This window comes from Actinia tenebrosa, unplaced genomic scaffold (assembly GCF_029948245.1).
Source record: "Actinia tenebrosa isolate PJP-AT-01 unplaced genomic scaffold, QUT_ActTen_1.0 PGA_scaffold4__44_contigs__length_22323623, whole genome shotgun sequence".
NCBI classification, from domain to species: Eukaryota; Metazoa; Cnidaria; class Anthozoa; order Actiniaria; family Actiniidae; genus Actinia; species Actinia tenebrosa.
Window position 1 is genome coordinate 4,770,437 of NW_028292581.1, and position 20,276 is coordinate 4,790,712.

Genomic DNA, 20,276 nt, shown 5'->3' on the forward strand with positions numbered 1-20,276 from the left:
GAATTGTTTTTCTAACGTTATATCTGATTGCACAAATCTCCACCAATCATAGCTCTTGACATATCTTTGATCAAGAATTGAAATTCATAACACTCGACTTGATTGGTTTATTAGGAACCAATCCAAACGCTTCATATAATAGTAGGTTCTCCATCCGCCATCTTTGGAAAATAAAATGACTTGATAAAAAACTTTGAAAAAGCAGTTATTTTAGGGACAAAAACATGCTATCTCGCGTAGTTAAAGAGCACAATCAGAAGCAGGCAGCTCATAAGGATGTGCAAGGTATGTTTGATTGTATTTTTTTTCATTTGTATGGCGCAAATTGTTGTTCTCTGCATAAATTAATAGCTTTCCCACTTACTGTGTTTGTAGAGCGCAGGAAACGAGAGGCTGCCATAGAAGCTTCTAAGCTAACTTATCGTTTAATGGATACCCTCAATTCAGGGTAAGTCTGATGGCAAGTCTAAATCATGACATTTTGGGAGTTCATATTGCAGTCATCATTGTGTTTTCATATACAGTATGTTAGGCGTGTGTTTTGTTGAATGAAATGGTCTTTTATTATATAGACATCGATGAAATAGCATGTTTTCTCTAGTGTCGAAAACTTGATATCTTTCACCAGTGGAAGATACCATATCTTTCACACGTGAAGATATCGCTGTTGAATCGGCTTGCTATTTTAATAAAGAATTTTTGAGCTTTTGTTTTATTCAAGTTTCATCGATATCTATGTAATAAACAGAACAGGCCGCTTGGAGATACAAATCTTCTCGTGTTCAATTTAGATATCTCACTCATGACATATCAATTGAACACTTGAAGATAAAATTCGTATCTCCGCGTGCCCATGTAATATCCTCTATATATCTTAGGGTTGTTCATTGTTTAGCAGAGGGGTGAGGGTGAAGGGGGACTGAAAACTTCATTCAGGAAGGGGAAGGGTATTAATAGGAGCTGGGAAAGCAATAAAATATAGTGCGGCAACCCGGAAACTAGAAAAAATTGGCATCGGCCATGACTTGGAAAAAGTACCAAAACTGTTGACCGTGCGTTGGCCAATCATCGCTCAACACAAGGCCGATGGTCAGCCAATACACAGTCAACACACGGCTGATAGTCAGCCAACGCTCGGTCAACACACGGCTGATAGTCGGGCGACTGTCAACCAACAGTCGGCGATAGTCGACCGACACGTGTCGGTTGGTCATGAAGTACATGATTACATTTATATGAACTCATGACATAAGCCCATTTACTGTATAAGGAAAAAAGTTTGCATGAGAGCAATACCAGCAATGTAATTGTTATTTTAGTACTGCAGTTTTCAATATTCTGTGAACTCTGACATTTCAATGGCTTATTGTGAAATTGGTTTTTCACTGCTGTCAGTCAAAAATATTAAGGTACTGACTGATTACATGCCTGTAATTTTGATTGACAGCAGCCAAAAATTAATTTTCAACATGCAGCTTAACTACTGAGTTCTCAGCATATGGAAAACCATAGTAATGTAACTGTAGTTTCATTATAATGATAATCCTTAGAGTGGAAAAAGCATATGGAAAACCACAGTAATGTAACTGTAGTTTCATTATAATGATAATCCTTAGAGTGGAAAAAGCATATGTTAATCAAAGAAAATTGGAAACTGAAGCCAAGCAACTACAAGCCCATGTGGGTATGTACATATATAGACATGATCAATACTGAAACAAAGGAAAACATTGAAATAGAAAACTAGTATGAAAATGGCAAAAGAGTTTGTGCTTCAGTTAAGTGTATCCCAGCTTCATTCATATGGTATTAAAGCTGTGGGAGTGCAGATTAATTTGAGTTACATGTTTCAGTATTCCTCCCTCCCCCCTCCCCCATAAAATCAGTTAAAAATGAAAAATTTTTGATGACCTGCTTGGTGGACAAAAATGGGCCATTTTTGGAAGTAGTTTCTTGAACATCTTCTTATATGTATAACAAGATTAACTTCACATGCTTTTGTTTCTGTATTATCAACCCTGCATATATCTTAGTTTATTATTGTACATTATATGAATCCTGTTTTAATATCTTGCATTGTTGTTTCCAGCTCAGTATTCTAAACAAACTACACTATGGTTGAAAATGGTGGAAAGTTTTAATCAGTCATTAAAGGTAAGGTATGGCATATCATGCATTGCATTGAACTATTTTGAGACTAGCAGCATTGGCAATATTACTCCATGATTACTAACAGAAGCTAATCCAAAGCATTTTGAAATGATCCCTTCATTTCGTACTTCATTTTGGAATTTTGTTTGTAATAAGTGGTTTCACACTCACTTACTTATGGCTCACTGCAGAAGGCTATCACACTCTCTGACCAGGGGTTGCATTGTGGGACTGTTTTAGGGGACAAAATACATGTTATCTTAGAAATATTTTCTCTAAAACCAGCCCACAATACACTGCAATGCCAATGGGATCCATTTTTTTCCTCAACCTTGGAAAGTCTAATAATTCTGTGTAGCTTTATCCTTGCATACCTTACCTCATCTTTATCTTGGGAGGGCCGATAGAGAGAATTTAAAGAGGTTTGGTTGCAACTTACATGTACAGTCTTTGATGATCTGAGTCAGGGGTCGCATGCTACCCAACTTATTCAACTCATATATTCCATGCCCATTTTTTGTTCTAGGAACTAGGAGATGTTGAAAATTGGTCAAGAGTCATAGAGGCGGATATGACATCAATAGCTAGTGCTTTAGAGTATGCATATAAAGGTATGTATCTGAAGTACAAACATGTATTCTTGGTTTTCACATGACGTCATGGGCTCAATGCATGGGGTCGGCGGCCATATTGGTGTACCACGAGCTAATTAGCATATGTCAAATACAGTGTTGTGACCGGAAAAATGCGAGTAATAACAGTGCGATGTCTAGTGAAAATCTCGATAAAAAACCGATTTATGCCTTGATAAATACAGCAGCCCTGTTCCTCTGCTATCAGACTACGCTACAAAGCTGGAAAACCACGTGAAGCGTCGATATTTGGAAAAAATATCCCTTGTTGGAGTTGACCCGGTCACGCTACTAGACGCGAAGTTAGATACCGAATGTTTACCTCCGATCGAAGCTACTGATCTCCTATGTTATTTAGTACTGGAAACAAGTTATTATACTTCTCAGCAGTTTAAGGCTTTTAAAAGTCTAGAGGCTTATAATCAGATGGTCTCTGGATTCATCACCAGTGTTCAAGGGAAGAAAATTTCAGGAAAATACTTGGTTTTGTCGAAGGTGAGACATTCCCAACGTATGAATGAGCCACCGATCCCTATTTGGATTATTGCTAGCGAAGAAGGGACGGTGTTTTCAGCTCATTGTATGGGATGCAAAGCTGGACTAGCTGAATCATGTTCGCATATTGCCAGTGTGTTGTTCTACATTGAAGCGTGGACAAGAATTAGAGGTAAACTATCTTGTACCCAAGTAAAATGCACGTGGCTACTCCCCACTTATGTTAATGAAGTGCCATACGCGAGAGCACGCGATATTAATTTCAAGTCCGCTCAAAAGATCAAAGCCGAGTTGGACCTTAAAATTGATGCATGCACAGAAAATCCTGAGTCCCCACCGTCAGTGAGTGCAGCACAACCCAAAGGATCATCAAAGGATTTAAAACCACCGACTGAAGATGAAACAGTAAATATGTTTGAAATACTGAATGGTTTCAAAACAAAGCCTGTCATATTGAGCTTATTTCAACCTTATTCAGATAAGTTTGTGTCTAAAAGCCGTTCAATCCTTACTATCTCTGACCTATATGACACTATCAATCTAAAGCTAACTTATCCAGAACTTCTAAAAAAGTGTCGAGAGATCAACTTTACCATCTCTGACAGTGAAATTGAGATAATTGAAGAAGAAACAAGAAATCAAGCCAAGGGAAATGCTTTCTTCAAGCACAGAGCTGGGCGCATCAGGGCTTCCATGAGCTGGTCTGTGGCCCATACTAACCCAGCTCAGCCATCTCAGTCATTGATAAAGTCAATTTGTTATCCCCACTTGTTTAAATTTACATCAAAAGCAACTGCCCATGGAATTAAACAAGAGAGTCCTGCAATTGAAGCTTACACTATGGCAATGAAGCAGACCCACAAAGATTTCAAAGTTGAACTCTGTGGTATGATCATTGACAAGGAGCATCCCTGGCTTCATGCTACCCCAGATTTTTTGCAATCTTGTTCTTGCTGTGGAGATGGTTGTGGCGAAGTGAAGTGCCCCTATGGAATCAATAATTGTGATTTTAAGTCTTTCATGTCTCAGAAAAATTCCTGTCTTGAGGAGAAAAATGACAAAGTTCAGCTTAAGAGAGATCATCCATATTATTATCAAGTTCAGCAACAACTTAACATCACAAAGAAGAAATACTGTGACTTTGTTGTATGTGCTTTTGACAAAGACAACAAAGCAACTTTTTTCCTTGAGAGAATCTCCCCTGATTCCTCTTTGTGGTCATCTCTTCTGCCAAAGCTTACTAGAGCATGGAAGTTATGCATATTACCAGAAATTACAGCAAGATGGTATACAAGGAAATGTCACATGGCAGCCCTACCTCAAATGAAGAATGATGGAGGAGTCTGCTATTGCCGAAAGAGTACAGAAGAAGATACTATCACCTGTCATAACCTCCAGTGCCCTTTTGTGAAGTTCCACTGCTCATGCCTAGTAATTAGAAGTCCCATTCCAGCAGTATGGTACTGTCCCAACTGCCGCTTATTGCCCCAATTCAAGAAATCAAAGTCTTCCACTAAGACCGAGACAGATGTAAACAAAGCCCTTGCCTTAGATCATATATGTATTTGCAATTCTGAACCAAAGTCAAATGAAAGGCTCCTCGAGTGTCACAACTTAGACTGTCTGCATGGAAAATTTTTCCATTTAGATTGTATGGGATATAAGAGAATGCCAAACAATGCTAAAACAACATGGATTTGCAACAGATGTAAGAATCCTATTCACAAACCTTCTACAATTAGTAAACCCCCTTCTGTGACAGGTGGCTGTACTAAATCAAATAAAGACAGTTCCGTAGACCTATCAAGTACCAACACTGTAGCTGATAGTGCTTCTACCACATGTACTTCTTCAAGTGACCAAGAGAGTGATGATGAAATTGAAATTGTAAATGTAATACAAGGCAATGCAGACAAAACTGCTCCCCTCGGGAATCTGACACAGGCTGACCTTGACACTATCAAATCACCTGTAGGGTGGTTAACCTGTAGCATAATACAAGTGGCTCACATCTGCTTAAAGCAAGTCAATCCTTTAATAGAAGGATTTCAGAGAACAACCCTTGGGCCAGTTAGAAACTTTGATGTAATGTCAAGTGAGTTTGTCCAAATTTTACACACCGGAAATGCACATTGGGTATGTATAAGTTCTGTTGGATGCTTACCAGGGGAAGTAAATTTGTTTGACAGTTTATTTCATGATATTATCGAAGATGAAGTAGAAGAACAAGTCAAAGATTTGATGGCAAGACAGATTTGTTGGAATAAACCATGTACCTGTCCAGCAACAAAGAAATGGAAGCGACTGCGGTGTTTTCGCTATCGCATTTGCAACATGCATTGTTTATAATCGTGATCCCAAGGAAGTGACATTTGATGTGCCTAAAATGCGTCTGCATCTATTTGAATGTCTACAACAAGGAGCAATGAGTCCATTTCCAGAGATATAAATGAACTCCAGGCAATAAAAACTGATATTCAATGTTCATTTCAAAAATTAAACAAAGGAGGTAAAGACATGTTTAAATATTCCAAACTAAGCTGTTTATTGACATGCTTAAAACAAGACAATGATAGCTAGTAAATAATTTTTAGTAAAAAAGTTCTAGTAAAATTTTTTTAAAGTGTTGAAGTTTATAAATTGCAAAAAAAAAAAAAATAGAATCCCAGGAATGCAAACATTGACATGCTATATGGCACAGGAAAAAAACACAGAGTATCTGTTTTGTTTTTTGCATAATATATTTTGAAAGTACATTTTCCTCACATGCAATGACCATTCAATTGCTGTTGGGACTAGCAAAGTCATAAAGACCTCACTAATCAAAGTCTACTTTGCTATAATCAGTATCTTTAACCTTACTTAAAGAGGCACTTAATGATAGGCTAAATTTTGTGAGGTAAATGACTTCAACACAAAAGATCTCCCAGATTGAGCATTCTTTGTTTTCTGCAAATATCCCTAGTCCCAACTGTATCTAATATAAGGCCATTATGAGAAAAAATCATACTGATAACCTAGTACTCTTTAACAGGTTCCATGTTTGCATTCAAAACTGATATTCTTATACTTTTTCTAAATCTATGAAAATGAAAATTATTAAATATGGTTATACAATCTAATCAAATGGAACTATGGGAGGACATAAATTTACAAGAGCTGAGCAAACTCTTAAGATGTTGTCAATTAATGGAATGCTATCAGGATTGCTCATCAAGAAGTCTGTTGGTAGTGTTCCCTGTAGGATGGTAAATTTCCTGCGTAATAGCCCGATAACCCTCTCAACAATTATGCAAACATTTGCAATACCTCTAGTATGCTCGACATCAAAGGGATCGAGTTGTTTCTTTCCTTTAGTGAAAGCAGGTATTACTAGTTTTGCTCTTTTGAAAGCAACACTTTCATGAATAGTAAACCCACGATCTGCCATTACCATGTCTCCCGGCACCAGCTTCTCCAGAATCCCAGAGTTTTCAGTGAGGAATTTATCAGATGTACGCCCTCCCCAGGCTTCTGATACAAAACAAATAGTTCCTTGAGGTGTGACACCAACCAGGACCTTGATGGTGTTGTGGTGCTTGTATGATGAGAATGTCTGAGCACGAGCCAATAGATTTGTTGGTTTCTCAATAAACAATTCAAAACAATCAATTATTACAGTTGTCCTTGTTCCAAAAGAGAACTGAAAACATTGTGGCATGGTTCTTATTAGACTCTCCCTGTCTGGCCAGTGAAGAAGTGGGGATAGTCTAACATCCATAGCAGCAAGCCAAGCTTTAAAAGTTCTTGATACTGTTGGCAGGGAGACATTAAAACGGTATGCCAAGTCTTGTAAGGGAACATCAAGTCTTAATTTAATGAGAACTATGATAAACTCTTGAAAACGTGATAATACTTGGGAGCGACGAGAGACAAAGGGGGAAACATGCTCAAACACAAAATGCAAGATCTCGTAGGAGGGGAGTCCAGTGTAAAAATTTACTTCCTCATCGTTGTCTTGGAAGTCGTTCTCAGTAAATCCGTGGATAGTTTTCGTGTACATATATTCAAACTCTTCGCTTTGCGTGGAGGCTTCAAATGTTTCTGTAACTTCGGTTTGCGTGCTCGCCTCTTGTGACTTTGGCTCTTGATATTCAAAAGTGTCCAGAGAGTCACTGTCATTTGTTTGCATGTCAGTCTGGGTTTCACTCGTAATATTATCAGTTACAAAACATGACAAATCATTATTCTTACTTTCTGGACCAGTAAAAATAATGCTTCGAACAGTCTCGCCTTTCTCTTGTAAACAAAGCCTTTTCTTGGCCATTTCTTGCTCGGCTAGCTCGATTCGTTTCTTCCTGCAAGATCTTGCTCTTTCCGATCGAGCAAGCACTGTTTCAGCATCATCTTTAGCGTTCACTTTGACTTGAGGCTTTCCAAGGTGTAGAGTAGGCACCCAATCCACATTATATCGGTCCCAACTTGCTGCTGGACTCCCAGAAACAAAATGGCGACTACAAACACGGTTGTTCAGCACAACAGTTTCGGTCAAGTCTGCCCGACTTATAGCGGAAATCCATTTCGTTCTGCGTTCAATTGATAACTCCTCGGCTTCTTCTCCTTGGTTTTTAATTACTGTCGGTACTCTAAAGAAAGAAATACCTTTATCTCGTCCACTTTTAGCGTTGCAATCCACGAACAAACAGAGAACCATTACGATAAACTATCATGGCCGATACCAGCGTGGTACACCAATATGGCGGCTTAGCAACCGTCGTCAAGATGTTGGTCACGTGGGTGAAAACCAAGAATTGTAGCATATAAAATTGTATTTTTTCAGTCAAAAAGGGGTGCCGCTTAGTCCTAAGAAATTACTGGATCTTGCAAGTCTTGCTTTTCTTCATTGCTGTTCCAGAGTTTTTCACATTTCTCACAACCCAGTCTCAGAGCCTCACAATTCTTGAAAGCTTGAAACTTCTTGAGCTCACATTAACAAATAACCCAAAGTCTCTGCCTCAAATTGTGTAGTTCCAGAAATTATCTATAACCCCCCCCCCAACCCAGAAATTCCAATTTTCTTCCATACAAACTCTGTAATTTTGTTCTTTCTCTGACCCCCCTACCCCTCTGGAATTTCAAATTCCTTTGTTGGGGGGAGGGTATGGATAATTTCTGGAACTACACATTTTAAAATAAATGTCTTGAGGTTTTGCAAAGTCTTGCTTGGACCATTTTGCACCCTTTCAAAAGGGTGATTATGAGCAGGTAAGCTAGTGAACACATAAAACATGTTCTTGCTTTGTAAAATTCTGGTAAGTAAGTGGCCAAAATTTTGAATAATCGTATGAGAGTTTACTGTTAGTTACTCCAACTTTTAACATCCGAATTATATGTACTTCACTAGGTGATGGTCCACAAAGCACTGAGCTAGCCAGCTAGTTGTAAAATTAACCAGGAATATGTGAAATGAAATAATATAGCTGTCATATCAAAAAGACAAAAAGATATATCAAAAACTTATTCATTATTTCCATGAAAGGAGCTAAGTTAAAGGTAAACAACTTTGTAACGCCCCTTAAAAATGGAAACCTCACACATATATCCTTAAAATTATCCTTTGGTCAAAATATTCACTTGTTAACTGCTGCTGGAACAAGCATTAAAAACAATCGGTTAATAATCAAAGCTTCTTTTAAGAATCTTCTGAAATTTTTAAAAATCAATTTTCAAATTAAAAAAACTTAGATAGGAAAATGCCTTACTTTTCTCATAGAAGGTTAATTTATTATGGACCCCACCCCTACCCCCAAGGGAGTAATTTTGAATCAATGTACATCAATTCTACTCCACCATCTTGTAAAATAATAATAAAAGATAAAGATGAATAAAAGATGGTAATTTGAGATTTTGTTCATCATTTTTTACAAGCCTCAATATTAACTTCCTGCACTTGGCATAATTGCAGTAATAATTGTCATTGTAAACCATTCACATTCACATTCTATCAACACAGATAGAGTGAAGTTACTAAATCTGTGAAATAGATAAATTTGTAGACCCTAATTACATTAGAGGGGTTTTCATAAACCCTTGAAATACACTTTAGGGTATGAAGCAACTACCTCACGATAATTCTTTTGTTTTCTAGTTTTTTTGTGATACTACACTCTAAATAGTACACTTTGTTTCACAGGTTAATGAAAACCACTTGATCTTCTTTTCTGTCTAATTGACTTTGACTTATAGTATGAAAAATATAATTTATAGGGTGTAAGTTCTTAAAAATGTCTAAAAATCAGACGTTTGTTCGAGACGTCTATGTCTTCATTAGTGTTGAAACCCTATTACATTATATATATGTTGACTAACATTGTTTATTTCATGGGTTAAATGCCTTCCCTCTATTGCAGTAACATTCTTGGCATCACATATGGATTAAGTATGTTGGGCTCTTGACTCGAGGGCTTTTCTCTAGGTTCTCTAGTTTGCCTTGCTCTCAGAAATGTGCCAAATTCTTGTTTTGTTTTGTAAGAGCCGTGCTTGCCCAGACTATTATCCCCTGTAGAGGCTAGGAAAATGGCTACTTCATGTTTGTCATTTTTCCAGTATTAAAAAATTATTTATAATAATTATAGAAAGCTAAGGACTGGTGTCTTTGTAATGAAACTAAGACACACTAAAATAACTTTTTATCATCTATTTTCTTTAATGAATTCAATCTATATATACATTATACATTATCATTGGTGGCATTGATTTATTACTGTACTACAAAGCTCTAAGCTATTACATTCCCTATTATAATGTATTATTCTTTCAATCATGATTGTAAGTACAATATATTGACGTAATTAGTATCTAGAGGGTTTACATATCAACAGGTATAAAGTGAGCTGCAATAGCAGATTACAGACTTTTGAAATTTGAAAATGTTTGATTTATTTATTCAAGTTAACTCATTATTATAATTGTAAGTGCAGATTTATATATTGTGCTATGGTAGTGCTGTAATGAAGCATTAATCCTGTGTCAGATTGGTTCACAATGTTGTAAATTTTGTAATGTAGATGGTGCAGTGTCTGAACCAGTGTGATTTCACAATCATCATATGAGATATATTTGATTCGAATGTAAGGATTTTGGATTAAATGTGTAGATTTGATATAACATGACGTTTTGGCTAATAACTTGTGATAGCCTTCATCATAATAGCTAGAAAGCGGTTATCATAAGTTATAGCTGAAACGCCACGTTTTGTCAAATCTACGTACTTTTTAATCCTTACGTTAATTCAATAAATTTAATATCATGTCAACATGCAAAAGCCTTAAAGATACTAAACTTGTGTAGATACCTGGATATCTTGAAGCCCTGTTATTTTTTAAAAACGTTTTCCCCAAGAGGTTTAAGATAATGGCACTCCAATGTATATGTACAATGTTTTGTTAGAACAAACAACATCTCTAGAATCTGGCAACTCAAGTTGCCCACATTCTGCAGTGTTGGAGAGCAAACAAAGACATTTTTAGATTCAATATTAATTAACCCTAAATTAAAATATTTGGCAGAATTTTAAAGAATACTCCATTTTACAGTTCCGTTCGAGTGACCATGAATAATAGTTGCAAGTCGAGGCTGCAGTTTCTGCGCATAGCAAAACTATACTTTTTATCATGCACGGAAACTCCAGCCTCGGCTCGGAACGGAACTGTAAAATGGAGTATTTCAGTACTAGCACTAGCATGTTAAATGACTTGGAACTTTGCCATCCAACTGATGAAAAAAGGATTACTTGACCTCCTTAGCTAACAAAGCTGTATTTTCAGGTGTAATTAGCTGTACTATTCTATTTACATTCCGATAAACATTACCTACCACCTTCATGGTATCTAAGATACTTATCACTTACTGTACAGTTATTAAAATATTGATAAAATAGCTACTAAAAAATCATTTTGACTTTCCTGAATGTCTGTGTAAGCGCCTTAATATGCAGCCCATAAAGTCCTCCACTGGTCATAAATGTAAAGTGCATTGAGACATTTGAAATGCACTATATGAGAAACTCCCATGATTATTATTATTATTATACTAAACCAAGTTCAAAACTTAGGCAGGAAGTTCAAAGTTCATAATGAACTTATTTTCAAAGTTCCGAAGTTGGTTGCCAAACTTGGGAATTTCTGAAGTTCGGAACCTGATAATGCAAAGTAATGTGAAACCGACTATAATAGAAAGTGACATATTGGTCACAAAACAAAGCAAAAAATCTTGATTTAAACAATTCCAAATTAACTGATCATTTGATGAGTAAAAACGTACTTCTGTCAATATCTTTACATGACAAGCTGCCTTGAATCACTGAGTACTTTAGAGCTAAAAAAGTTTAAAAATAAGCAGCCATCCTCAACCATATAGCTGATGTAAAACTAGATCACGTGAGTCTTCACTTGTATTCTATACAATTGTTCTTCATTTCACTACAGATGATTGACGTCACTGTTGTTGATCATGTGTGATCAAGAATGGCTGTGTTGTCATACTGACTGAGTAAGAACATTACGCTTGGGCCATGTATTATTTTAATCCTCTTGACCCTGTTATCCTTTAAATCCTTCCAGATATCAAAGGTCCAGAGCCAGAGCATTAATATGCCAACAATCATTGTCTGATATCTGTCATGACTAATGGATGTACTACACCTCTGTTGCTTTGCCTGGCTCCTCTCCTTGGTAATAGGACTGTGAACAAACAAGAATTATTAGAAAGCACAAAAAAAGAAGTTGTAAATTAAATTGACACTGACAAATACCATCATGATAATTTTTTGCTGTCTTGGATGTGTGCATGGGGAGTCCTTTAAAAACTCTTTCTAACTCTCAGCACATCCAAGAACAAAAAAGAGATTTGTTTGAGTCTAAAAGGATCTAACAGTGTATTGGTGATATAGATGTGAATAATTAGTATATGTAATAGGACTCCATGCTTTTTAATTGGACGAGAAAAATTCTGAGGACTGACAAAATTGGATGAGGCCGTAGGCCGAGTCCAATTTGGCAGTCAGGGAGATTTTTCGAGTCTAATTATTTCAAGATTGGGGAGCATAAAATCCCATTACCTATTAATTATATAGCTGCCTAATTAATCCCATATCAACACGACCTGTCCAATTAAGAAAATAATTGGACAGTTACCTAATGGTATTAATAAGAAGCTGTATAATTATGTATTTTATAGTACACTCAACAAAATTACTCGACTCTGATTGGTTGAGAGGAGTACAATTATAGCGTTAATTGTACTCCGTAGGAGTACCGAATTAAGTCGCTATGGCAACACGGCCAAAACAATGTCAAAACAATTATTTTCTATCATTTTGTACTTAAAAAGCATAAATAACATTTTAAAGCCGTAAGAACTAATCTTTTTTATGCATTTCAGTTCCACGATGGACTGGAAATCGGCTGCCAAATAGAAAAAGATGAACGGTGTCGCTTCGCATTTTTTACTGAAATTTTGTTGAGTGAACTATAAACAAAAAATCGCACAATCTTCTCGTACAATTTGGAATTAATAAACACTCTTAATGTTTTGCAAGTTCTTTAATTGTACTCGCCTAAAGACTCGTGCAATTACAAGAACTTTCAAAACATTACTCGTGTCTATTAATTTCCAAATTGTACTCGAGATCGTGCGATTTCCTATACTAATGATATAGATGGAAAAAAGAGATTTGTTTGAGTCTAAAAGGAACTAACAATGTATTAATGATATAGATGTAAATAATCATGTGTTAATGATATAGATGGAAAAAAAGAGACTTGTTTGAGTCTAAAAGGAACTAACAATGTATTAATGATATAGATGTAAATAATCATGCGTTAATGATATAGATGGAAAAAAAAGAGATTTGTTTGAGTCTAAAAGGAACTAACAGTGTATTAATGATATGGATGTTCAGTGAATTGAATATCATTCACAGAGATTTTGATTAAAAATGCCATATTTATAAATAAGGAGCTCAGGATGGAGTACAAAAAATCACAAAAATGATGTCAAACACCTTGTTGCTATATAATTTATCTATAAATTAATAGTGCATTAAAATTATTAGTGCATACTCCATCTCAAAGAAATTAACATACTATTAGTCTTTCTCTAGCTAGCTTTTATATTAAATTGTACATCTTTCAGTACTTGAAACACTAATGATCTTGCTATACGCGAAATATAGTTAAGTGCAAGTATAAAAGACATGTAAAAGATGTATGAGGACTTACAGTGGGAGTACTATAACCAGGTCCACCTAGATAGCGAGAGCCAATCAAATTGTTCTTTCTGTCTAGGTGGCCCCGGTTATAGTAGTCACACTGTAAAAAGGAAAGTACCTTAGCCACAACATCTCCATTCATATTTAGACTGCGATATCTTTGCATGGCTTTGTCTTCTCCTTGCAATGAGACACTGTTTTTACCTAGAATGACCATATGAAACACACAGCACATCATTAGTTAGCAGAAAGATATATCAATGGATGAGCATATTTTTTACATTGAAAATGATACATATTGGCAGTTGAATCTTGTTACGATTGGTTAAGGAGCTAGGGGACTGCAGGTTTTCATGGGCGGGGGGGGGGGGGGGGGGGGGGGGGGGAGGGAGGGGGTATAGGGGTATCTTTTTTGGGAAATGTGTAATTTTAGGGGGGCAATAATAGATTAAAAATTTGTTTCCAGTACCTGCTAAGTGGTTGAATGTTTTCCCTGTCTTGACAAACTGAATTAAGTTTCCCATTATAAAAAGTACTGGCCATATTGCCAACACCACACAGGTAACCCAGCATGTAATTTGTCCATCACTTGCCACTATTCTTTTCCAAGTGAAATCTAGCAGCTCAAAGCCTTCCACAAAATAGTCTACACCACCAGTTGCGAGCACCCCTCCAAGCATTGATGTTGAGAGGATAAACAAAGGTTTCTGGAATCGCAGGGCCAAGATTCCAAAAATGAGACTCAAACCAAGAAGAATGCCGAATGGAATCCACTTGATGGTGATGTGAATAAACAGATGCACAATGTAGAATATAAAAATACCAATGAAGAATCCAAAAGAAAATCCACCCAGGAACAAGCCGCAGTAGATGACAAAGGTTGTAAGGAGGCCGCAGAATAGTCCAACTGCCAGAGAAACAGCAATCAAGCCCCACAAGGGAAGGGTGGTGTGGTTGTTGAGGATGACGAATGTGATCAAGGTTGCAAATATGAAGCCAACCAAGAATAAACTGAATTTAAAACCTCTGTAACCTGGGATAAAGAATTTATAGAGTACAAATGTCAATGAAAACATTGTTATTTTGTAACTGTATCTTGAGATTCAACAATGGTTTTATAAAGAGAGACCTGTTCGTATTGATTTAGGTTTTAGTTAGCAGTAGCAACCTCTTCTCCATTTCCACACACACACCCATTGTTTAACAGACCAGTACATTCATTCTTGTGATTTGACTTTTAATTTTTGTTTAAGGTGGCTGACTACTTTGTGAGAATAATAAACAGAAAATTGAAAATTGAAACTTTTTAACTTGAAATTTAATGCTTATCTCAAAAATGCAAAGAAAAATGGATGCCCTGAGCTTGTTTTTGAGATAATCAATCCGGAATGACATGCGTTCATACAATTTTGGAAGAAAAAATAAGCAAAAATCAAGCTCTGTACAAAAAAAATCATAAAACCGAAACTAAGGAAGAAACAAGTAATTTTCTCCAAACACGTAACTTTATTTATAAAATACTGATAAAAGTTGTTTTAATGAAAAATTGTACACAATGGAAATACTTTTTTTGTTCAGGTTCTGCGGTATGCAAGTTATCGTAAAAATTGAGCACAAGAACAAAAAATATAGAGTCCCACGCAAAATTTGAGGGCTTTGCCCTCTTGAAGTTCAAAATGCGCATAGTTCTTCAATAGAAATCGTGAAGATTATTCAGTGGTTTTCAAGCACTTGCACATAGTGGGCTCAAATTGAACGTTCAAAAGTAGTCAGCCACCTTCACAGACCAGTACATTCATTTTTGTGATTTGACTTTTAATTTTGGAAATATTTGAGAACAAAATCCAAGATTTCTCTTCTAAAATTAGTGGCACTGGTAAGGTCTCCACCCCTCCCTTCTAAATCAGTTCCTGTAAAATAGCAATTGTCTTGATCTTTACTCTTATTTGCTGATGATCCATGCAATGTACATTACAATGTAAGGCTGTGTTCATAATGTATGGCGGGCAGGTGAAATCTTTAAATGACAAAAAAATTCTTAGGACCCCCCTTGAAGTCCCCCAAAAAATAACTATACCCCCAGGCAATCTCTCGTACCTTCTTCTAAAAATTTTGCATCCCCCCCCCCCAATTCTCTGATAAAATTTTTCAACCCCCCCCCCCCCCCACACCCATTTTACTGGTAAAAAATTTTCTGGTCCCCCCCAAATTTTACATCATGAACGCAGCCTAAACCAATCACAGTTCAGTGGATTTTTTTTTAATTCTTTCAATTATGTGTTACTATCAATCACATGACTTTTTGGAGTTGACTGGGGGGCAATTAATATGAAATTATCGACTGTTAAGTCAAAACATGTCAAAAAAAGTCCTTAAAGTATCAATTATACTATTTCTACATCCTGAAACCACAAATCAAAATACGCATATATATAACAACCTTTTTTATATCCTCCAAGCTCAGAAATTTTAATTGCCCCCAGTCAAAACACAGATATTGCCGGAAGTGTTGTCTATTGATAGTAAAGAGTTATTGTGTTAGTGTCAATAGGGATGGCAAATCTGTAAATTCTGTAAGTTTTTCACTCTAACTAAAATAATCCTTTTTAGTAAAGGATGTGTTTACTTACCAAATAATGCAAAGTAGAAAGCACACACAATAGCAATACAGCATGTTATAGTATATGGAATATTCAATGTGTTATTGCCTGCATAGACTTTAAAATCTGGACATCTCATTGGCATTTGTTCTGGAGTGGTCTCATTACTTAGACTTGTGGTAGCTGTGGTATTATTATTGGTATTGGCAGCAAAGGTCACTGTTAATGTGACTAACACAAAAAGTATCATCTGCAATAAAAATAATTCTCGTTAAAAATAATTTGAATTCTACTTACATTGACAGATCTAGATTTTTATTAGCCATATGCATGATTGTTCTTTGTGGCATGATTTCATTGTATTTTGATACTAAAGACAAAACAGCTCTTAGATTCAATTACTTGATGAAGACAGCTTTTCAAACTCAGCCTTCTGGCAAGGTCGATAACAGTAGATTTTTCTCATTAGACAGCTTAATGGTTTTGATTGTAAACAAATATCACAGTCAAGCCAAAATATATATTTGTAGTCATAACACTTCATCTGTGCTAAGTGCCAGATTAAAATTGTAGTAACCAAAAATGATTTTCTGGTAACCAATAGGCCTTTTGAGTTAATTGATCCATTTATCAAGCAAGCTGGTGCTTCATTAGTGATATAAGAGAGATGTGGTACTCTTTGGTGTGAAATGTTTGAAAGAAAAGAGTATTCTAACTGTGGAATGACCTTCAGGGGCATAATGTTTTAATTTATGGAAAAACTTAATATTAAGAAGTACTTACTGTTAGATGCCATTTTGTGTACAATTTTTGGATTATTTCACATTTCAAACATTTTTGTACAATAATTGTTTTACTTTGGCATTAATATTATTTACTCAACAACTATAAAATAATGATTATATTTCAATAAAACCACCTAAATGGTGCTTGCAGTATAATTTATTAACTTTTACTTAATATTGAAAAATCTGTAAAATTATGGTAAATAAAAGCACCTAAATGGTGCCACATTCTGCACAAATTTTGTATGTTACATTTTGTTCATTTTCATACAAAATATGGTATATACTTTATTCACTTTTATTTACTCCAATCGAAATCGCATATGTAACTTAATAAAGTCCTATGATATTTTAAGCCTCTAGCGAAATCAATATTATATAATATTATGTGCTATGACTTCAAGATCTACCAATTATTACCTTCTTATTGTCGTATCAACATCTATATCTGATAACCTTGAGACAGATATATTCCCTTAGATATCTAGACAGGAGGTATTAAGCACACACACACATATTTAAGTGTTTGTCTTGTCAACAACTGTACTGGGGGCCGGTATGGTCTATGATATGATACCTTGTACATACTTGCATGCTCTGACAAACAGTTCTCTAGCTGCAAGGCTCTATAATGGCATGAACATATAATACAATTACGAATAAGATGAAAAGAATTAAACTGCTCAAGTGATTTAAGAGATTCACTATCTTGGGGTTTTTGAAAAGAATTAAGCCCTAATATTTGTCACAGACCACATCATTTATTATTAGAAAGTAATATACTAAGAGGATGGTTTTTAAATATGAAACATAAGCCATGCCATATGCCAGACAAATTTTTGGATTGATGATTAACATGTTAAATCTACATGACCCTACAAATGTTGGAACACTAATTACTACACATCTGCTGAATATTATGTTGTCAATGCTTTAGTATTTGATTATCTGTGAGTTCCATGCAAAAATAGTAACACCAAGCAATCAGAGAAAATGAATACAATATTATGAATAATAGAACAGAAAAAAATTAGATTTTTGCTCTCGCATCTATTTCATATGCAGGGATTACAAATGTAAGTGACTTCAAACAATAAATTATTAGAGGGATCGAGTCATTTTGACTCCAGCCAGTCCAAAATCGATCCTTTACCACTCATAAACTACTTGAAACTGTTAGAATAATGACTCCAAGATTTCTAGAGAAGGAGTCAAACTGACTTCAGTGGGTAAGCAAAATTTGTAATCCCTGGAATACCAGTACTTAAAGCATGAGTCAGGCTATTATCATCCTTTTTTTAACGAACCAACTGAATGAGAAAGCAAATTGAACACTTCGTTACATATTGTGTTGTTTTCTTCTATTTTTAGCCTGGAAGTAAATGAATGTCACTTAAAGTTGCTGCTATGAGTTGAATTAGCCTTAAGGCTTGACTTCTAATGCTATTTGAGAGTGTCTTATAAACAGCTGTCATGTCAGACTTCTGAGAGGATAAGGATTGAAAAATTTTTCAAACAAAGAAAAAAAGGAAAACAGGGAAAGTTGATTTCAATAAAATGTGGTACTATGCATAATTCAATTCATTCCAAATGGAGATAAATCAGAATTCCTTAACTGTAATAGCTTTAAATAAAGTACAAAAGTAATAGGAAATGCCAAGGAAACGAAACACAATGAGTAACTGTTGCCATTAACCATTAGGATTTTATAAACCAAAATTTTTAACTTTTCTCTTGAAAATAGCAAAAAAAATGCATATTGTAACTTTAGAATTTCACTGATCAATAAATATAAATGTTTTACTAGTTAAAAATGTACATACGTACTTGTTTTACAATGTACACACTCGAAGTAGATTGAGGCGAAGGACTATAAATAAAAAAATTACGGGCCATAGTCTAACTAAACTAGGAATATTCGATAAGCTTAAATATAAGGTTAACAAATTTATTTATAATGTAGCAATAAACTGCACCACTATATAATATAGCTAAATAAGCGCCGAAATGTGTTCTTTATAGATCAAGTCGAGTTTTCAATACACTCAGATTTTACAATTTAGGGATCTTTCTCTAAGGGCCTATGTTGTTTTTAGGCTGTTAAAAAGTCTTATTGCAAATTGGTTTTATTCAAATTCATAAACGCTGGTATTAGATCGATTCGTATTTTGAATGAATTAGCAAATGTCAACAGCACTTCTTATTAAATGGCCATAAGTTTTATCAAAAACATGATATAATAACAAGCAAACATAAATTCGACAAGAATGATTCAGACTAATTCGAATTTTTAATGAAAAAAGCAGGAGTTCTCGAATGATTTGATCTTGATCGATCTGCGAATGATTTTTGCTTATTAGCTTACTACAAACTGTGCTTCCCTCGCTAAGACGTTATCAAAACTGATTTCAGATCGATCCAAGATAGACAAAAAGTCCTCCTAAACCAGCTACAATCAACTGCGATGACAAATATACTAGCTAAAGATACAATGCGTAAAAAACCGTTGAGCAAGAGTAGACACACAACTAGTTTTCTCGGTCCAAATAATAAGCTTATTTTTTTAGTGCGAGTAGCTAAGTTAAACAGACTAATATTTTCTAATTACGTCTTACAATAAATTCGACATACCTTGAGAATTTTACGAGACATTTTCGCTTAAGCCATAGGTTTTTAAAGCAAAGGAATCAGCTGATCGTTATTCATGTACCACTGATCGAGACAAGCGCTAGTCGACAGACCTGAACTTCTTCTCAAACTTTGTCTATGACCAGGGTCATTGTCCCTTTGTGAGAATCTACATCTCCATCTTTAGCGGAAGTATTAATACCCAATCAGAGCCTATTAATCTCGACACCTGACTCTCCCCTAAAATAAATTCAGTCATTATAGGTATAATATTGCTATGTATATGAAAAAATTGCCAAACTGCGTGTTGTTTTGGAAGCAAATATGGTAGTTTTAGTAATGATTAAAGACTACATTCTCTTCACCCACATGGATATGAATGGCGCGTACCACTTTGCCAAAAGATTTTGGGGTCCGATTTAGGGCTTCATTAACAACGAAAACATCACATATGATCTTCTTTATCTTTAAATCCTTCTGGAATTTCAAACAAAATACGACCCAGAATCATCGGGATTAAGAACGATGTGTATTAGCCACACAAGTGAACATATATCGCATTCACTGCAAATAAAACATAATTAGCATAAATCTTCACGGCTTTTGTATTTGTTTGGTGTTAAATTATTATAGGCTTTTTGAATTACAAAGCCACATTGCAGTAAAGATAACATCGATAACTTTTAAAGTGATGAAATGCTGTCGTTTGCCGGCTCCATTCACCCAATGATTAAGG

At 35.4% G+C, this 20,276-nt stretch overlaps 2 protein-coding genes and 1 pseudogene across 3 annotated transcripts; 2 read left to right on the forward strand and 1 right to left on the reverse strand.

Annotated features, from left to right (window-relative positions):
- Positions 1–119: 119 nt before the first annotated feature.
- Positions 120–12,017, forward strand: LOC116298357 (biogenesis of lysosome-related organelles complex 1 subunit 1). Of its 2 annotated transcripts, none has more exons than XM_031706776.2 (6): positions 120–285; positions 376–448; positions 1,617–1,684; positions 2,090–2,154; positions 2,678–2,762; positions 11,879–12,017. In XM_031706776.2, exons 1-6 carry the CDS (start codon positions 225–227, stop codon positions 11,905–11,907), a joined length of 381 nt encoding a protein of 126 aa, XP_031562636.1. In that variant the 5' UTR covers positions 120–224; the 3' UTR covers positions 11,908–12,017. The 2 variants fall into 2 exon arrangements, with proteins under 2 accessions (XP_031562636.1, XP_031562634.1); XM_031706774.1 differs by lacking the exon at positions 11,879–12,017 and adding an exon at positions 8,662–9,160 and having other exon boundaries at positions 123–285.
- Positions 2,952–6,577, forward strand: LOC148906910 (uncharacterized; annotated as a pseudogene).
- LOC116298356 (transmembrane protein 198) lies at positions 9,944–19,694 on the reverse strand. Its single transcript, XM_031706773.2, has 5 exons — positions 19,544–19,694; positions 16,158–16,377; positions 13,997–14,560; positions 13,646–13,731; positions 9,944–11,998 (listed from the first exon to the last, which is right to left on the reverse strand). Exons 1-5 carry the CDS (start codon positions 19,562–19,564, stop codon positions 11,954–11,956), a joined length of 936 nt encoding a protein of 311 aa, XP_031562633.1. The 5' UTR covers positions 19,565–19,694; the 3' UTR covers positions 9,944–11,953.
- Between the last annotated feature and the right edge of the window lie 582 nt (positions 19,695–20,276).

Coding starts and splice junctions, on each gene's coding strand:
- LOC116298356 (XM_031706773.2), bottom strand. CDS start 19,564: ATGTCTCGTAAAATTCTCAAG. Junction 14,561..16,157: donor TTTCTACTTTGCATTATTTG/GTAAGTAAACAC, acceptor TCTTTATCCCAG/GTTACAGAGGTTTTAAATTC. Junction 13,732..13,996: donor AACATTCAACCACTTAGCAG/GTACTGGAAACA, acceptor TGGTCATTCTAG/GTAAAAACAGTGTCTCATTG.
- LOC116298357 (XM_031706774.1), top strand. CDS start 225: ATGCTATCTCGCGTAGTTAAAGAGCACAATCAGAAGCAGGCAGCTCAT. Junction 286..375: donor AGCTCATAAGGATGTGCAAG/GTATGTTTGATT, acceptor CTGTGTTTGTAG/AGCGCAGGAAACGAGAGGCT. Junction 2,155..2,677: donor GTTTTAATCAGTCATTAAAG/GTAAGGTATGGC, acceptor TTTTTGTTCTAG/GAACTAGGAGATGTTGAAAA.